At 41.1% G+C, this 21251-nt stretch overlaps 1 protein-coding gene across 6 annotated transcripts in view; it reads right to left on the bottom strand.

The window, feature by feature from the left end:
• The window catches only part of EBF1 (EBF transcription factor 1), a 388671-nt gene that overhangs the window by 117857 nt on the left and 249563 nt on the right, over positions 1 to 21251 (bottom strand). For all 6 annotated transcript variants that reach the window (XM_039330252.1, XM_039330250.1, XM_039330251.1 and 3 more), the window contains exon 7: positions 15837 to 15918. In XM_039330252.1, the coding sequence (XP_039186186.1) occupies positions 15837 to 15918 (82 nt within the window). The remainder of the gene's footprint in view (positions 1 to 15836; positions 15919 to 21251) is intronic.

A 21251-nucleotide genomic window follows, 5' to 3' on the forward strand; every position in this document is an offset into this window, starting at 1 on the left:
GTTTTAGATATCCTCGTCTTGTTGGACTTGATCTGTAGTAACAGATCATTATTTCTTTGTTTTCCATCACTGTGTATCTGCGACGGGTAAACACCTTTTCTTCCAGTAGTTCTGCAGCTGCTGGCCCTGGTTGCTCAGCCAACAGTCCTGAGTCCTGTAACCCATTTTTCACCAGATATCCAGAAACTCCAATATCTAGCGCGGACCTTGTTAACCCGGGCGACGTCCGAGCCGGTATGGCATTCTGAAATTTACGTCTCACCATATTTTTTATGGGAGAGACACTCTTTGTCTGACTCCTCTGATGAGACCTGTCCAGTATGGTTGAACCTCTGGCATAGCTCTCATCTTCCTCAGAGTACACAAGCCCCACAACCACGTCAAGGTATTATTATTATTATTATTATTATTATTATTATTATTATTATTATTATTATTACAGTTAACGGGGAATCCAGATTCACTTAACAACCGTGTTACTAATTTAGGAAGAATTTAAGAACTGCAGTGATTCAGTTAACAAATGTGGCAAGAAAAGTCATAAAATGGGGCAAACCTCTCTCAACAAATTTCTCACTTAGGAACATAAATTTTGGACTCAATTGTGGTTGTAAGTTGAGGACTAGCTGTATATATTTTTGTTTACATATATGAACACTATATAAAAAGGCTGAAATGACTTCTAGACAGATTCTCGCAACATGGATCTATTATTATTTTGCAACTCAACTTCTAGTTCCAAGATACAAAAATCCTGACCTAAATTTAGGTAGAAGCTTCACAATGATTAAAATATAGTCACTCATTGCTGATTTTTAAAATTAGCCTCATGACATGTCATTTGCATCTCTTGAAGAGACTCAGCACTGAATCACCAATGAATGTTATTCAAACCTGCAGCAAAAAAATTACCAAAACAGAGTTTAATTTCCAAAGTTCATCAACAAAGTCTACCTTGTATTCCCAGCATTGTAATACTGAAACTCTATTTCCAGTCCACTCCTTCAAATAACATTTTATTCAGCTGCTTATGTAATGTAACAAATTAAATGTCCTATTTGACAGTGATAAAGATTTGAAAGCAGGTGGTCATGAGCATTATCAATTGGAAGAAAGACAGGATAGGAAATTGAGAAATAAAGAAAATACAGAATATTTCCACATTGCCATTTCCTACCATGGATGGCATAAATTTGATCAATTATTTTTTCTTGGCAATCCAGATAAAACTTTCTCTCACTCTTTTATCATTCCTGCAGGTGTTAAAATTGTTTACTTGCATTCATTTTTATATTGTCAGTCAAAAGAACAGTGCAGTTCTTTCAAATAGTAATTGAAATAACATTATGGCCACAATCAGTCAGAATATTTAGATTGCATTGTGTGTATCAAAGAGATACTGTACAATCCCAGGTTGCTTTTTTTAAAAAAATGTCTGCCTTGCCACCATTATAGTCTTAAATAATTTATATTATCACAACTACTTTAGGGTTGCTCAGAGTTTGATATAAAATGGATGGCTATATAAATGAAATAAATAAATAAAGTACTGTCTTGTATAATTAACTCTAGGATGAAAACTGAGTATTACACTTTCACATTCTCCAGCATGACTGGATGGAGAATCCACGGATGGGTTGTCTTAATCTATCTGCTCCAATTAGACTAAGTCTGAAATTTAGTACCGCCCTCTCTGTGCCAACTGCACCCCAGTTTTAGACTTAGTCTCTTTGCTCTAAGACACGTTTTTTCTTCGCTCCTGGAGCAGAAGACTGTGTATTCCTATTTTATTTCATTCCAACCTGTAGCCTAGCAGGCTGACAGGCTGACAAAACCTCCCTTTGGGGGGGGGGAACTTTCCCTTTCTCCCTTTGAGAGCCTTTCAGCTTCACAATCAGCTTGAAAATTGGATTCCCAGAAGCAAGAGAAATCTCCTACCAGGGGCCGTTCCTCTGCATCAGAGGCTCCATTCTTCTAACCAGAGCCTGGAGGCCTTAGAGGCAGGGGTAAGCTTGCCAATTGACTGGGGGGCTCCGCAAGGGACGACGAGGCTCATCAGGCCTGGAGGGAGCCTTTTCTAGGTCCCTCGGCCTCAGCAGACCGCCCCAGCAGCAGGAGAAAGTTTTTGGCACCGATCCAATTTTCAGAGCCTGGAGGCCTTACTAGGCCTCGGCCTGCCTCAGCCTCTCTCAGCTCACCTAATTGTAATCCATTCGCTGCGTTAGGAGCCCAAGCGATTCCTCGGAACGAGGGCTCATCGCAGCTTAGGCCACAGGCCTCAAGGCCTTCTTCTTCTAATGGCCTTTTTTTTGGGAATCCATTCGCTGCGTTAGGAGCCCAAGCGATTCCTCGGAACGAGGGCTCATCGCAGCTTAGGCCTCAGGCCTCAAGGCCTTCTTCTAACTGCCATTTTTTTGGCGCGAACTCTGCGGCCGCCATTTTGAATTGACTCACGGTGGCCATTTTGTGTGTGACTGAGGCCCAGACTGCCTGGAGTTTCTCCTGAAGGCAGTGTTCATCACCGGTGACAGAGGCTTCGAGACTACAGCGTTGAACCGGGGAGGGCCTGTTCGCTCCCAAGGGACGCGGTGCCCATTAATTCCCCGCCCACCCCCCTCAAGGGCTGAATCATCTCTGCAGGCTCCCTTGGTGAGTTACAGCGCTGAGGGGGGGCGTTTTGCCAAGGTTGAGCCCAGAGCAACTCATCATGGCAGAGAAAATCAGCGAGCCAGCCAAGAGGAAACGCCAAACAGAGGCAAGTGGAAAGAACACCACCAAGCGAGCCCGGCCAAGCAGGGAGCCACAGAGGGAGGAGGAGTCCCAAAGACTGAGAGCGGCCTCCCCAGATCTGACAGGCACGATGGGAAGGTCCATTTTTGAACCCCTTTCCTCACATTGTGCCTCAGCCCCAGGGGCCTGGTCTTCCCCCAGGGGAATTCCCCAATTAGATTTAACCACAAGAGTGGACCCAGGGAGGGGTACAACCAACCAGGACACCCCAGGACCCCAGGCCACATTCACCCCCACTGCAGCAGGGCTTCGCCCTCCTGAGAACCAGGCCTTGAACCCGGACCTCCTTCAGTCCACGATAGCCCAGGCTGTGGCTCAGTTTATGGCCTCCAACACCCCACAGCCACCCCCCCAGGCCACGTATCATCCACAATCTCCAGATTTGATGGAGGATCCCTCATCGGATTTGGAATCTACAGGGGCTGAACAATCTGGCCTGATTTTGTTTGAGGACGAGGGCATCACTCCCTCTGACCCCACCCCTCCTGTCGGTCTCTTTGACCATTCATTCTTTAATTCCCTGCTACTCAGGGCCTGCACTACTGCAAACCTCCCCCAAGAACAGGAGACCCCACCTACAACGTCCAAGGGTCCCCACGCCATATACACCGAGCCCTCAGTCTCGCAGAACAATATTCCCGCCCTCCCCTTTTTCTGAATATAGTTCAAGAACAATGGGAGAACTTAGGATCCTTCTTAAGCCCCGGTGCAGTAGAGGGAACATTATTCAATGTTGCCCGTTCTCTGGCCTCCCTATTGGAGATTCCTGAGATTGATGAGCCTTGAACTCATTGTTTCCCAATGCTAACATCCCTGGGGACATAAATGAGGCACTTAGGGCGGAGGATAAAAAGATTGACTCCGCATTGCGTAGTTCCCATCTGGCATCAGCCTGGGCAACAAAGGCGGCAATGTCCATGGCCTTCTTTGCCAGGGCTTCAGCCCTTGGGTTACGTGAGCTCCAGGACAGGATCCCTCCGGACCAGCTCAGAGCTCACCAAAATCTGGGTAAGTTAGTGGCTACATCCCAGTACCTAGCCGACGCTTCTCTGCACATGGCTAGATACACTGCCAGGCCATCGCTGCAGACATCTCAGCATGAAGGCTCCTTTGGCCCAGGAATTGGCGAGCAGACACCAAGACCAAGTGGCGTCTGGCCTCTAAACCTTACACAGGTGGACATCTCTTTGGTAAGGCACTAGAACCATACTTAACTGAAGGTAAGGACAAACGTAAAACTCTGGTTAACTCATGTCACAGAGCAGTTACAGGAGGCTACCTTTCGACCAGCTCCATCCTGGGACTGGGCCCAGGCATCCCTCTATTCCTTTCAGAGACAAGAACGACAGCAGGATCGTTCAGCATGCAGAAGCAGATCACAGATCCAGGCCAAGCGGCCCCTTCAAGGCCGAGGGGCCGTTCCTCTAAACGAGGCAAGTGATCTCATAGTCTCACTTCCCATAGGAAGCCAGCTGGCCCCTTATTCCAGCACTTGGGCAGTCACCACTACAGATGCCGGCTGGCCCCTTATTCCAGCACTTGGACAGCCATCACTACAGATGCATGGGGTTAGACACTGTCACGCAAGGTTTGAGACTAGAATTTTGTTCTCAACCACCTGACAAATTCCACTCTTGCCCTATCCCAACGAGCAGGTCCAGGGCTGATTTTATGTCAGAGGCCATAGCTCATTTATTACAAATACGAGCAATTGAACCAGTACACAAGACCAAGAAGGATGAAGGTTTTACTCAAACCTCTTCGTCATCCCTAAGACTTGGGGGGCTGGAGGGCAATCTTAGACTTGAAAGGTCTAAACCTTACTTGAGGTATAAGAAGTTTAAGATGCAACCACTTCAATCAATCCTGGCAAGCATCAGGCAAGGTGACTTTCTTACCTCAATAGACCTAACTGAGACATGTTTCCTAACCACCGCAAATTCCTCAGATTCAGCTATGCCCACTACCAGTACAGAACCCTACCCGAGGGTATTTACAAGGTACTGGCAGTGCTCGCAGCCCACCTTAGACAAATTCCAATCAGAATTCAATGCTATTTAGATGACATACTAATCCAGTCATCATCATTCCGAAATGCTCAATCAGACCTCGCCCTAGCCATCAAGGTCTTTCAGGAGCACGGGTTTTCTGTTAATTTCCATACAACAACCCGGCTCCTCCATTTGGGCACTGTTATAGACATGGACAATTGTACGGTCTACCTATTTCAGGACCAAAGGAACTCTATTCAGACTCTTGTACGTCGGATCCAAAGGGCCAGAGTAGTCACATTGGCCTCCCTATCACAGCTACTGGGGAAGATGGTGTCCTGCGTGCAAATTGTGCCATGGGCACGCCTCCATGCCAGAGAATTACATGGCTTCTCCTTCCATTTCAGAGACTTGAACTCCCTTCAATGGTGGGACTCCCCGGCGCTGTCACGGGGAGCAGTATTAGAACCAGACAGGATTACCATTACCACAGATGCAAGCCTGTTTGGGTGGGGGGCACACCTCCACACGCACTGGGCTCAAGGTCGGTGGTCCAAACAGGACCTAAAGAACAATATAAACTGGCTGGAACTCAGAGCCATACATATGGCCCTAAAGGGATTCACTGATATAGTACAGGGCCAACATGTCCTGATTTTAACCGACAACATTACAGCCAAGGCCCACGTCAACAGACAAGGGGGGACAAGGTCCAGGCCTCTCATGCAGGAGGCCAAATTGCTGGGGTCCTGGGCGGAACTGAATCTTGCCTCCATCAGGGCGGAGCACATATCCGGAGTGACCAACCAGCAGGCGGACTCACTGAACTGAGCAACCATGGACCATTCCGAATGGCAGCTGGATCCGAAGGTGTTCAGAGAGATCGTGGACAGGTTTGGTTCCCCAACCTTAGACCTTTTGCCTCCCCCACCAACTCACAACTTCCCAGATTCCTTTCCGGGTTCCCACCTCCATCAGCGGAGGGAACAGATGCGCTCCGCAGTCCCTGGCCCAGGGAACTGCTCTATGCCTTCCCTCCTCTGCCGTTTCTTCCTGCCACGATCAGGAAGATCCTTCGCGAACGAGCAGAGGTCCTCCTGGTTGCGCCGCATTGGCCGAGACGCTCTTGGTCGCCGACCTGATGGAGCTCTCTGCATCATCTCCATGGAGGATCCCAGCAAATCGCATCTCCCACATTCAGGGGGAACTACGCCATCCAGACCCTCAATGACTCCAGTTAACTGTCTGGCACTTGAGAGGCAGGCCTTAGGCTGAGACTCATATTGTCAAGGGTCATAGCTATGATTCAGCAATCCAGGCGACCCTCGACGAATAGAATATACGATGCCACATGGAGAGACTCCTGTAATTGGTGTTCAGTTCAAAAAATTGACCTTTTGGCGGTTTCAATGCCAGTTATCTTGGAGTTCCTGAGGGATGGTCTAGACAAAGGGCTTTCCACAAGCACCATCCGCAGGCAGGTAGCAGCACTTGCCACAGTTATTTCCTGTGGCAATGAATCCTTAACACATTACCCTATGATACGCTCCTTCCTAAAAGGAGCTAACAACGTCAGACCATCAACTGTACATAGATACCCCTCGTGGGATCTTCATCAGGTTTATAGGCTCTTGTTTCGCACCCTTTGAACTATTGACACTGGTTTGTTTAAACAGTTATCGATGAAGGTGGAATTTCTTGTTGCTGTAACTTCAGCGAGAAGGATATCTGAACTGGCTACTCTTCAGTGAGGAAGGACCTGTGTACGTTCCATAAGGACAGGGTAACCCTTAGGCTAGGCCCCTCCTTCGTGCCTAAGGTCAAGTCCTTGTATCCTAGATCTCAGGAAATAGTTTTGCCGGACTTCTGTCCTAACCCATTCTAATGACATAGAGGTTCAGTGGAACAAATTGGATGTGCGCAGGGCTTATATTGTTATATACAGAGAACCTCATCTTTCCACAGAACAGAGGCTCTGTTTGTGTCCTATCACCCTTCATCACTAGATCAGAAGGTTCTTCAACCACAATACGCAGGTGGATTAGAGTTTGTATTTCTCTGGCATACCAGTCTCAGTCACTGCGAGATCCCAGGCATATCACGGCCCATTCAACCGGGGCGCAGCTACTACAGCTCCTAGTCTACTCAGGCCTCCGTAGAGGGAATTTGTAGAGCAGCAACATGGGCATCGCCCTCTTCCTTTGTCTGTCACTACAAGAGGGATGTATATGCATCTTCTACGGCTTCATTTGGCCGCAAGGTTCTAGAACACGCATTAACGTTGGATGGGACCCAGGCCCAATCTAATTCCCCACCCTAGGGACACAGGGCTTTGGTATGTCCCATCCGTGGGTTCTCCATCCAATCATGCTGGAGAAAGGGGCGTTGTCTTACCTGAACGCCTTTTCTCAGCATGATGATGGAGAATCCACTCCCTCCCATTAGGTCAGTTGGCCTGGTTCCCATATTGTTCAGACGCGTCGGACTAAAGTCTGAGTATCGCCTTAGCCTAAAACTGGGGTGCAGTTGGCACAGAGGGGGCGGTACTAAATTTCAGACTTAGTCTAATTGGAGCAGATAGATTAAGGCAACCCATCCGTGGATTCTCCATCATCATGCTGAGAAAAGGCGTTCAGGTAAGACAACGCCCCTTTCTCTGTCCATTCTTCTCCAAACAGAGTGATACAATGGCACAGCACTTAAGATGCTGGGCTTGTCAGCTGGAAAGCTGACGGCCCAGGTTCAAGACCCATATGCCATGCTCTTGCTCCAGCTCCTGCCAACCTAGCAGTCTGAAAATATGCAAATACGACTAGTTAAATAGGTACCGTTTCATTGCAAAAGTAACAGCACTCCGTGATGTTATGGTGGCTACATGATTGCAAATGCATCTTCAGACAGCGCTGGCTCAGTGGCCTCAAAGTGAGATGAGCACCACCCCCTACAGTCGGCAATGACTAGCAGAATAAAAATCCACAGGAACGCCTTCCCTAAACAGTCCACACTGGGAAAAGTTCTAAAGGAGGTGAGTCTACCAGGTGTGTGGAAGCTAGCCCAAAAACTGAACTTTAAGAATATATAATATCACTATAGTCTTATCTGCTGTTCACAACAGAACTCAATTTCAAAATGTTTTCTCGATATTTTTTATTCAATCTAAATTCAGGTGATCAACGCTGAGATGAACACTTTATGGAGAACAGGGACATCCTAAGCTGGAACCATAAGAACGTATGAGTTGTCTCATGAAAAGAGTGTCTATGGATATTCTCAGTCATCTAGGTTATCCCAAACAAGAAAGTCCAGTTGCCTCCTGAAAAGGCACCTTTGGGACACTCATGAAAGGAGGCATCATGGGCAACCCAAGGAGGCTGCTCTTAACATTGTGAATCTGATAGTGGCCAACAGAATTAAGCTAAGGCCCTCCTATCCTCAATTAGTGCTATTCTTCCCCAGTTACAATAAATAAATTGCACCATCATCAAGAGGCTACATTTCTACAAATGTTCAAGCACCAGATCTGGAAGCTAGGTTAGGAGGGAGAAAAAAATCATAACCATTGCCTATAGAAATATTTTTTTTTTGTCACTGAAGGAGACAGGCTGAATATTAAAGTATGAAGGGTTATCTACTCTGCTGAAAGTGATTAATTTCCTTAAAATGCTAAGGTCACACTAATTGACATGACCTGTGTAATAAAGCAGTCTCTGTTTACACATGGAAAGCTCAACTGCTGTGATGCTCAGTTTGCCTGACAGAATATCTTTACAAGTCAAGAGATCAACAACCTCTCTTATGTTCTACCTAGTCACCTACATAAGCTTTTGATTGCTCTTCTGACAGAACACCCAAAAGCATTTCCATATGAAAATCAGCTTACATCTTGCGGGAATTCTGAACTGGCAGCAGAACAAGTAGGTTTGAACTGAGGCTTTGACAGCCTTTAGCTTTGGTTGCTCATGCTAGATTCCCTTGTCTATGAAGCAGATTTAACTGGTGGGTGTTCTGAAAAAATAATCTAGGTTTAGTAAGGATGAGGCAAAGCAGGAAGAAAACTGATGAAATACAGGTAGAGGTCCCTAACCATTCTGCATCTAATCACATATATGTGATTAGAAAGCAAAAAATTAAGACATTACTAACTTCCAGTTGCCATTATGGTCAATTAGAAGGCATCTGGATCCCAGATGAATAGCAGTTGCCACAAGGTTCAGGAATTAAGAATGACAACTCAATAAGCTCTGTACAAAAAGAAGGATTCCTGTGCCTGCCCTGAAGATAAGGAAGCAACCAGTAGGGCTGATCAGAGACCTTACACTGAGTGAGACCAAAGCAGCAATCGGTCATTTATCCAGATAGCATTTGAAGAGACTGGAGCACCCAATTGGGATGTGACAGACATCCCCTCCCGTTTCTATTGATCCATGTAAGAATACAACCAGTCAAAGACTTGAAGACACTGCAAGGGACTATGAAGCACTGAGCAGGAGGCTGAGGGGTATAGGGACAAGATTGCATTTTCTTCATTTCTTATGTCTAAGAACACAGCCCAGGAAGAGAAGCAAGAATACTGGAAGTGAACAAAGTGCTACTGAAATGATGGCAGCTGGAATGGATTTGATTTTTTGATAATGAAATATGAAGTAGTCCTGGCAAAAGATGAGAAGTACATCAAAGGAACTGGACAAAATGTGTCTGAAAGGCAGCTTGCAAACCTAATCTATGGAGACTTCAAACTGAGTGCTGTGGCCGAGAGACAAGAGTACTCAAGACACCTAAGACATATAATATTAAAGTTAAATCATGCACTAAAACTGCATCAACAGCAGTTAGAATCACTAACAATCCAACTCAAAAAGCCTCAGTGAAGAGCAAAGTCATACTCCTTTCTTCAAGTCAAAAAATGTGGGAGCCAAGAGCAACTGCCAAGAAAACTTTCTTTTAGAGAGTTTGACATGCCTTTTCTGTATGAGAAAGAAAATGCTCTGAAATTTAGAGCATCTTTAAGAGAGCATTCTGCTGAATTCAGTAGTTATACAGCTTCTTTACCAAGTAAGGCACCATTCTCAGATAATTGGACATTAAATCATTTAGGGTTTTAAAGTGGAATGGAAACATAATTATATGTGCTATATTTATATGCACCTTTATCAGAAAAACTCACAGAAACATATACACACATACACAAAATCCCACATATACTTTGGTAATTTTTCAAATTATTTCCTTCCTTATCATTGATACTATAAAAATAAGAAATAGAGAGCTAAGAGAATAATCCTACACATTTTTACTCAGAAAGCCATGGAGTTTCTTCTTAGTAATAGAATAATCATTGCTTAATTTATCTTCTCCCATAAAAAAGTATTAAATAAAAACACTAAATTATTATTAATTAAATCTGTCTTAGGCCCAGTATTCTTCAATATCTTCATCAATGACTTAGATGAGGGAATTGAAGGGGAACTCATCAAATTTGCAGACGACACCAAACTGGCAGGAGTAGCCAACACCCCAGAAAACAAACTCAGGACCCAAAATGATCTTGACAAACTTGAACAATGGGCCCTATCCAACAAAATAAGTTTCAATGTGGAGAAAAGCAAAGTTTTACGTTTAGGTATGAAAAATCAAAGATACAAGAATAGATTAGGCAAGACCTGGCTTAAAAACAGTGACTGTGAGAGGGACCTTGGAGTTCTAGGGGATGATCACTTGACTGTGAGCCAGCAGTGTGCAGCAGCAGCCAAAAAAGCTAATACAATGCTGGGTTGTATAAACAGAGGCATAGAATCAAGATCACACAAAGTATTAGTACCGCTTTATAAAACCCTGGTAAGACCACACCTGGAATACTGCAGCCAATTTTGGTCACCATATCACAAAAAAGATATTGAGAGTTTGGAAAACATTCAGAGAAGAGCAACTAATATGTTTAGAGGCCTGGAGACTAAAACATATGAAGAACAGCTGCGGGACTTGGGTTTGGCTAGTCTAAAGAAAAAAAGAAATAGGGAAAACATGATTTCAGTATTCCAGTATTTGAGGGGCTGCTACCAAGAAGATGGGGTCATGTTATTCACCAAAGCACCAGAAGGCAAGAAAAAGAAATAATGGTTGGAAACTAATCAAAGAGAGAAGCAATCTGGAATTAAGGAGAAACTTCCTGACAGTGAAGAAAATTAACCAGTGGAACAGCTTTCCTTGAGAAATCGTGGGCGCTCCATCACTGGAGATTTTTACGAAGAGGCTAGACAGTCACTTATCTGAGATAGATTAGGTCCTCCTGCTTGAGCAGGGGGATGGACTAGAAGACCTCCAAGATCCCTTCTAGCTCTATCCTATCCTATCCTATCCTATCCTATCCTAATTATTGATTAAGAAAAATATGAGTTTCAGATAGCCCTAACCCTACCCCACAAATATACTACTGTTATATGTTATTATTTATTAATTAATTTATTATTTATTAATTGCATTCTTTGACCAAGTGACAAAATTAGTGGACTAGAGGAATGGTGTGGATATAATTTACTAAGGCATTTGACAAAATAAATCACAACCTACTACTTGATAAGATAGAAAAATGCGGGTTAGACAGCATCACCACCAGATGGATCCGTAGCTGGCTGACCGGCCGCATGTGGTCCTCAATGGAACCACATCTACATGGAGAAAAGTGTGTAATGGGGTGCCCCAGGGCTCTGTTTTGGGCCCAGTGCTCTTCAACATCTTCATCAATGATTTGGACGAGGGGATAGATGGGGAACTCATCAAATTTGCAGACGACAACAAGCTGGCAGGAATAGCCAACACTCCAGAAGATAGGCTTAGGATACAGGAGGATTTGGACAGACTTGAACACTGGGCGCTATCTAACAAAATGAAATTAAATGGTGAAAAAAGTAAGGTTCTACATTTAGGCAAGACAAACCAAATGTATAGGTATAGTGTAGGGGGTACCTTGCTCAATAGTAGTAACTGTGAGAGGGATCTCAGAGTCCTAGTGGACAATCATTTAAATATGAGCCAGCAGTGTGCTGCAGCTGCCAAAAAAGCCAACAGAGTGCTAGGCTGCATTAACAGAGGGATAGAATCAAGATCACATGAAGTATTAATACCACTCTATAATGCCTTGGTAAGGCCACACTTGGAATACTGCATCCAGTTTTGGTCACCGCGATGTAAAAAAGATGTTGAGACTCTAGAAAGAGTACAGAGAAGAGCAACAAAGATGATTAGGGGACTGGAGGTTAAAACATATAAGGAAAGGTTAATGGAACTGGGTATGTCTAGTTTAACGAAGAGAAGGGTGAGGAGTGACATGATAGCAATGTTCCAATATCTCAGGGGCTGCCACAGAGAAGAGGGAGTCAAGCTACTTTCCAAAGTGCCTGAAGGCAGGACAAGAAGCAACGAGTGGAAAGTAATCAAGGAGAGAAGCAACCTAGAACTAAGGAGAAACTTCCTGACAGTTAGAACAATTAACCAGTGGAACAACCTGCCTCCAGAAGCAGTGAATGCTCCAACACTGGAAGTTTTTAAGAAAACAGCCATTTGGACAGCCATTTGTCCAAAATGGTACAGGGTTACCTGCCTGAGCAGGGGGCTGGACTTGATGACCTCCAAGGTCCCTTCCAACTTTTTAATTATTATTATTATTATGGATCATCGCACAGTCAGCCAGATGTTCAGACTGGATTTGGCATTTTGTCTACCTATTGAGTCCTTACCCAGGACCCGGGATAGGCAGATGTGGATGTTTGATGGTATTACAGATATCGTCGCAAGATGGAAGCAGTTCCTAATAAGGCCGCCTTTTGCAATTGACTAATAGCGAATTTGTCAATGCCAATGGTGTTCAAGTGGTGCTCCAGTTGTTTTGGGATTGCACCCAAGGAGCCTAGCACTATTGGTACTACCCTTGCTTGCTTTTGCCACAGTCTTTCTATTTCTATTTGTAGGTCTTTGTATTTTGTTATCTTCTCCAGTTCTTTCTCTTCTATTCTGCTGTCTCCAGGCACTGCCACGTCCACTATCCAGACTTTTTTGTCTTTCTTATCGACAATTGTTAAGTCTGGGATATTATGTTGCAGGTGCTTGTCTATTTGAATTCTGAAGTCCCAGAGCAGTTTAATTTTATCATTTTCTATGACTTTCTCTATTTTATGATCCCACCAGTTTTTGCTTACAGGCAAATGATATTTTTGCAGATCTTCCAATGCACCATTGTTGCTACTTTGTCATGCCGCTGCTTGTAGTCAGTCTGTGCAATCTTCTTGCAACAGCTTACCAGGTGGTCCACTGTTTCTTCAGCTTCTTTGCATAGGCGGCACTTACTGTCTGTTACTGTCTTCTCAATTTTGACTTTATATGCATTTGTCCTTAAGGCTTGGTCTTGTGCAGCCAGAATTAGTCCCTCAGTCTCTTTCTTCAACTTTCTTGCTCTTAGCCATTGCCAGGTCTTGTTAATATCTGCTTTCCCAGCTATTTTTTTTAATGTAGTGCTTTGTTTTCCCATACCTCTATTCTGTTCTTCATTTGGTCTTTCTTGTAGGCCAATTTGGTCTCTCCAGTAGTCAGTAAGCCTTCCTGATATACTAATTTCAGTGCATCTTCATCATTGTTCTTCAGATATTCTCCCAAAGCCATTTTTTTCTTCTTCAACCATTTGATGTACTTGTAGCATTCCACGCCCATCTATTTGCTTTAGTAGATAAAGTCTGTCAATGTCACTACGTGGATGAAGGGCATGATTCATTGTCATTATTTTTCTGGTCTTCCTATCCATTGTTTTTAGTTCTGCTTGAGTCCAGTCACTATTCCAGCTATGTACCTAATGACTGAAATTGCCCAGGTGTTGATTGCCTTTATGGTATTTCCTCCATTGAGTTTGGACTTTAAGATCTTCTTCACTCTCTTGATGTATTCACCTCTAATCTTTTTCTTGATTTCAGTGTGCTTGATGTTGTCAGCTTGAAGGATACCCAAGTATTTGTAGTAATCTTCCTCATTCAGACTCTTAATGTTATTTTCATGGGGCATCTTGATTCCTTCAGTTTTCACTACTTTTACTTGTTTGATAGTAAGTGTGGCACATTTGTCCAAGTCAAACTCCATAACAATATCTTGGCTATATATACGGACAGTGTTGAGCAGCGATTCTATTTCAGATGATGTTTTTCCATACAGCTTCAGATCATCCATGTAAAGGAGATGGGATAGTCTGGTAGATGTTTTTGATGTTTGATAGCCATGCCCTGAGTTATTCAGTATTGTTGACAGAGGAAACAGTGCATAACAAATAGTAATGGTGACAATGAATCTCCTTGAAATATTCCTCTCTTGATATTAACCTCTCCCAGTCTCTCACCATTGATGATGACTATTATTATTATTATTATTATTATTATTATTATTATTATTATTATTATTATTATTATTATTATTATTATTTATTTAGCTGTTCATCTTATATTGAGCTCAGATCAGGAAACAGTGGTGACTATGCTTATATATCCCAATAAGACCACAATCTAATGATTATATTGTTCTATCCTGTATTATAGAGAAGTACAGTTTTTAATTTCATGGCATTTATTTATTTATATCCCACCTTTATTATTTTTACAAATAACTCAAGGAGAACATATCCAACACACCTTCCTCCTCCTATTTTCCCCTGTGAGATGAATTGGGCTGAGAGAGTATGATTGTCCCAAGGTCACCCAGTGACCTTCATTGCTAAAGCAGGACTTGAACTCAGGGTGTTTTGCTTTCTAGCCTGGTACTTTAATCACTAGACCAAACTGGTTCTCAACATTACAAAGCACTTTTAAGCAAAAAAAAAAAAAAAAAAACTATGAAAAAGTAAGCTTTGGTGACAGTTCATATTAAGGGCTTAAACATATTTTGTAATACTACAAAGGTGGTCCTCTGAATAAATGGCATAAAGAAGGTAAGATTTTAAAAAAGATAAATAAGATCTTTTCCTTGAAAAATGTCTCTTAATAGGCCAGAGACCAAAAGGATCCATGATTTAACCAGTGTAGCTGATTTGGATTATATTATTTCATAGAAAGCCAGGAGTTTTTCTGTTGGAATAGTGTTATATGAAAGAAATGCAAAAACATGAAAATTAGCCAGGATTACTCAAGCGGGTAGAGGTTACCTGCTTAGGAATGCTGGGTTCACATACATCTTACTCCCTACAAGGATGTCAAAGTCATTTACAAGCCTGTGTGAACTGCTTACTTTATCCAATGTATCTCTTCTACTCAGTTATATCCTCTGTTCTATCCTGAAAAGGCTTTCCAAAGAGCCTATTTTTTTTACGTCTTGCAATCAAGAGGAAGGATTTTAGACTAATTGCACAAGGGGTTCTGATTTGCCTGCGGCCATGAGTCAAACAGTGAAATAAATTGCCTACGGCCCCAAAACTGAGCATACTAGGGTTAAATGTGTTTGTGTTTGTTTAACTTATATGTTGCTGTTTTAAGAATTATTCGAGCTTGTACAGGTAATTCTAGCTTACTAACAATAATTAAGATGGACAACTCTGTCGCTAAGACCACACCGACTTACAATGACAGGTGCAGCAATTCCCATTGCAGTTGTTAAGTTAATTCTGCATAGTCATTAAGTGACCTGATCACCATTTAGGACCTCCTGCCAGCTTCTCCACTAACTTTGTTGTCAGAGGCTGACAATGAAGATCACAACTTTGATCATGTGATTGTGGGATGCTGCAACCATCACAATTGTGAACCAGTTACCAAGCATCTGAATTGCAATTGTGTGATCACCAAGTTGTTGTCACAGCTGAAACTATGAAGACTTGTACGGTTTCTCATTCCGCATTGCCCTAACTTTGAACGGTTGCTGAATGAGTGGTCAGTAAGTGAGGACTACCTTTGCTGTCATTGATAATTCTCAGACTGAAATTCAAAAAATCAGGTAAATATTTTCACACAACATGCACGAATAAGGCTGTATGTTTTCCTAGCTCACATTGTCAAAAATGGATTAATCAAACAGGTAGGAAGTGTCACTAACCTGAAATCTCCGCATGTCTCGAGGATTTCCTGCATTTTTTAAGCAGTTCTGGTTACATTTAAGAAAAAATTTCAAGAAGAACCTGTTGGGAAAAGAGGTAATTTGTTTAGTATATTCGCTCAATATTTGTTTTGCTTAATTGCTAAAAAAATCTATTCAATATATGCATCTTTAAACACATTCTTGGAACTTGAGTCATATGGCAAAGAAACAGGCAAGCCATCTCATAGGTGTCTCTTCGCTGGAATTTACTGGAACAAGCAATTTTATATTGCGAAGTTCCTTCCAATTTGAAGTATTTATAATTAGGTATGACAAAATAATCTATCTTCATTGCCACAAAACAACTCTAACTTTCACAAAGGGCTCACTTCCATACCAGTGCCCTCTCCCACTCCAATAAAGCAGTTTGAGACTAATCTGTGATCATTTTTTTCTTCAAAATTCTAAACACTAAAAACACATGGGGAATAGCAAGAACCAATTAATATCCACCTTCAACTGACCAATAAGAGAATAGGATAGGGCCAAATAATATCATCCAATCATGTCCCTGTCTCTGAAACTTTCAAAGAAACTTTCATAGAACAGTAAAATTCCTTTCACCCTGATTCCACGCAAAGTAGAGTAAATTGCTTATGCCTCCTACTATTTTCACATCTTTTTTATTATTTGCAAAAAAAATAATAATACCCAAACTCTGAAAAATTGTTGTGAAGAAGTTTTCCGCAGGCAAAACTGCTTTTCTGCATTTAAAATTCTCTTGCAAGCTATGAACATGAAAGAATAGCGCATTTCTACAACCTGTTACTCTTCCCGGTTTTTCCAACCGTTGGCTGCATGCTGCTGCTACAAGAGCTTGAAGGGGAAAGAGAAATACATTCTCAACCATGCCTATAGACAAGAACAAGATGCTAAAGTGGCAGGACAAGAACGCCTTCAATAGCAGAAGAAATTGCCTGCAAAATTCATAGACCTTTAGCACTAACAAACCCAAAATCAGCTTTGTTCTGCTTTCAGACAAACTGGTATCAAACAGGAAAACAATACAACCCAACTCTTGAATCTGGATGATAATGTGGGAATGCTGGGGTTCAGAGCTAAATTGGCAAAAAGAACCTTATGGATGCACTTAAATTCTAACTTCTATTATCTGGCCAAATAGGAGAAGTAAGGCAAGAAATGTAACTGAATTGCATTTCCCATGAAACTGACGGGAGGATTTCAATTTGGAGTAAATGAATACCTATCTCATGTATTACAAAAGCAAGAAATGGAGGGGGGTTCTGAATTGTGTACGTTATGACACCCAAGATCAAGAATTTCATCACATATTATGGCCCTTTTAAGTAAAGAAGATACGGATGGGTCCCATATTATAGGCTGGATGTAATGGTGGAATCTATGTCCTAAGCATAACACTTACAGTAAGGAGACTAAATCAGTATGTAGAAGTCACTGAAGCATAGCAGAAAAAGAGATGCCACATAAATTCTGGGTGTGGCAAGGAGTGGGTAAATATTCTTAAATATCTACAATATATTAGGTATACAGTATGTATTTTCCAAGAGCTCAGCCAAACAAAAGCTAAAACAACAACAACAGCTATCATGAAGCTCTCACATGGCAAGTTTTCTTTTAATTAGGGCTGTCATTACATTAAAGGTTGCAGTCAATTAGTTGTGTTACTTTTAACCTATTAATCAATCAACCGACTATTTAAAAGACATACTGCAGTTTGCATTGTCTCAATAAAGAGTGTATTCTCAGAATTGTCACTGAATGTTATAAACATTTTGAATCTTTCTAGGTGCTGAAACTAGCAGATTGCTTTCGACATGGACTACCTTATTCAACATGCTAAATAAAAATGCTTTTAAAAACTGAACTTTGGACTTACAGGCTTAATCAGGAAGGTAGACATGCAATAGAGTTGGGCTAGAAACAGAACATATTAGAAGTTCCTTCCAAAAGAGAGCTAGTTCACTGCTTCTGTGGGTGTTTTTAAGATGACTTTAAAAATAAGCCCATTGCATTTGACTTAACTGAAAAAGCATTATAGAATTTGCTGCAGTTAGCTATATGGATCTATATTTTATTGCAACTGGTTTATTTTGGAATTTTTGTTTAAAGATACTTTTTTAAACTTTACTTTTGTATAAAGCATAAAGTTAAATTACTTGGTAAAAGCTGTGTGTGTGCCTGTGTGAACATACATGTATCAATAAAAATAATGATTTATAAATAAAATAATATTTTTCCAAACAGCTGTTAAACCAAGCTGAATCAAAATTCTTATCCAAACCTGCACTATGAACATTTAAGAAAATTAGCTGTGGTCTTCAAAATAAAATAAGGATGCAAATAAAATTATACTTATCTTTGTTCTTGGAAACTACAAATGCTTAAATAAATAATATTTTTTAAGTTCTTGACTCTATAAAAATCACTGAAATAATTTTATAACCCATATTTCTTCAGAAACAGAAGACATATTTTTACCAAAGTGATAAACAACAGAAAGTGTTTTCCTCAATGTTCTGGATTAATAAGCCATAAAAACAAACATTGAAAAAAAAAAAAGGCCTCACAGTTTGGACATTATCCTTTAAAAATAAAAACAAAGAGATATGTCAAACTTATTTTTATTTTTTTAGAAATAAGTTAAACCATGTCAAAAAAAATCTCAGCATAAGTAGGAAAGGTCATGACATATTTGGAATAATTGTTGATTGAAATATGTACAGCCAATTTACTTTGGCACAACCCATCAGGAATGTCTTATGCAAAAAACAAATGCCATTGAAATAAATATGAAGTTAACAATAGGTGTTCAGCTTTCAAACTGCTCTCATAAAAAAAAGGATAGACCAACTATACTATTCTCATTTTTTCGCATCTTATTATAATTCTATAGAGACAATAAAAGAATTCATTCATTTTAGAAAAAAATAACATGCCAATCTAAATCTTGATATAAATATTATTCATCTTCCAGAGCAGGGGTCACCACCCCCCTTGGCCTATTCTGATCCAGGCACTGTGAGCGGTGGGCTGGAGTGCACGCATAGGCATGCAGTTTGACTTGTATGAGCAGCAGGCTGGCATACATGGACATGTGTGTGCAGCTCAACTTGCGCAAATCAAGATGTGTGAGTGCACCCCAGATAGGATCTTCTGTACAGATATGGGATAACCATTTAGGAAAGTGATCTCTGAATTAAAGGTCTTTCCCATTCAAAAAGAAGATACCTGATTACAATTAAATCAGTTTAATTACAATCATATTTGAAGTCAAAATGTGTTCTCTTTCAACATGCTTTTGATATCTATTAATCTTTTATTTTCCATCAAATATCTTGGAATGTAATTTCAAGAGAGTTCTTTCAACAAGAACTGCAAGGCCTCTTTTTCATTGCAGAGAATATTTTAAAAAATCTCCAAATGGAAACATCATATGAAACATATCTATGACTTTTCAAATGATTTCAGGGTGTTGCCAGCAATTTTCTCTGTAAGTTTATGACTCCTGCTTTCCAAATTCCTGATGGACTTATTTTTTCCTTAGAAAAGAAGATAACCAGGAAGAAGAAATGGTCTTTTCAAGCAATATAGTCAAATATTAAAAAAAAATGATAAAAGTTTAGTTGGTTGACTCAAAACATTTTATTTATTTAGAAGGTCACCAGGAAAAAGAAACATTCTTGTCATTAATTAACTTATACTAATTTGCTAATATTAGTAATTAGTAATTAGTAATAATACTAATATTAATTAACCTCATACTCAATTGGCAAAATGAAAATTGTAGTTACAATTTGGAAATCTCAACATTTTTGAATTATGATGATAAATATGCTCAAATGGCATGAAAAACAAAACAAAACTCTAAGATAGCTCAGAAGCTCCATCCTGTTTGTTTATTTGTCATGAGTTTTGTCTACTTCCTGAAACCAAAAGGACTCTAGGTAGCTTGTAACTGACACACAGAACATACAACATATCAATATAAGTAAAACAATGATCAAATGTAGCTCTCAATTTAAATTAAATATTAAAATAATAATCTAATATTTACTGAATATGGTGCCAGTTGCTATACACTGACTCCCCAAGGCCTTCCAAGGAAGTTATGTTTTCACCTGCTTCTGGAAGGCCAGCTGGAGAAGCAGGGGCAACCCACTTCCATATTATTGCCCAGAGTAATATAACAGGAACATGTCTACCATGTGGGTGGATGCTGAGCTAAGGGAGATATTTTTTCCTATTGCACCCATTTAATATAATTGTAATATCAGGAAATAGGTGGCATTGTTAAAGAGAAATCAAGTAACCATCTCTGAACTGATTTTTTTAAAAAAGTATAATGACCGTACTCTGCAATGTATCCAGCTGAATAGGGACTAGAAAAGCTTTATTTCCACTATTTTTTTAAGGTGTAAGTTTTACTTGCCCCATCAAACAAAATATGGCATTCAAGGGTTGTAAACTGGCATGAATTAACTATTGGGGTCGCTGCCTATGGTGGGGGAAGAGCTTTCTGTCTTGGCCAGCTGGGAGAGACTTGACTCTGAATGTGTAGAAAGAACTGTCAGCACAAATCCTGGCATCTAAAATCCAGACAACTGCTTGCCACCAAGCGGTGGTTTGTATTGGTGCCAAAACGGATTTGGAAAGATAAGCAAATAGGACATTAATTCTGCCAAAGAAAAAATTGGAAAGGGAGAAGCACAGAGGTTTGTATGTTGAGGATAAGCACTTGATGGCTCTCCTGTCAACAGTCCATCATTTAGCTCGCCAACTATGAAGGGCATGGACATTGGATCCCTTTTGCCCTAAACTGGCCCTGCCTTGTGGAATGCAGGCAAAATCCTGAGATCCCTCTGCTGCCTGCTGACATGGAAAGCTTGACCATCTGTCAGGAGGCAAAGATGTCCCTGTCAACTGATGCCTGCCCAGAGCCTCTGACAGGCCCTTATGAGGCAAAGTCTCTCAGAAGCCCTTGTTCTTTGGGGAAAAGGCTGCTTTGCCCCAGAGATTTGCTGGAGGATTCTTCAGAGTTTTCCAAAATGTAAAAGCCAAGCAGCTGACCATTTTGGCCTGCCCTTCCCAAAAGGAATAGGTTACCAAGAAGGAGAGGTAGGGAGATAGATGGAACAGTTAAAAATAATTTTAACTCAGAGGCAAGCACATGTTTTGAAGCAGCATGTGCAAATATAGGGAAGATTTGTATAAATATCTGGGGCATATGCACTTATGCTAGTAAAGAAAGCAGATAAAATCCCAGTATTCTTTCATTTCATAAAGTTCTAACTCTATTCTCTTTTTTTAAAATACACACACACACACACACACACACACACACACACACACACACACGGATTTTTCCATGAAGTCTCCTAAGCCCTGAGGAGT

Source organism: Crotalus tigris, unplaced genomic scaffold, assembly GCF_016545835.1.
Source record: "Crotalus tigris isolate CLP2741 ecotype Arizona unplaced genomic scaffold, ASM1654583v1 scf7180000024427.8105951120:4207309, whole genome shotgun sequence".
Taxonomy (NCBI): Eukaryota; Metazoa; Chordata; class Lepidosauria; order Squamata; family Viperidae; genus Crotalus; species Crotalus tigris.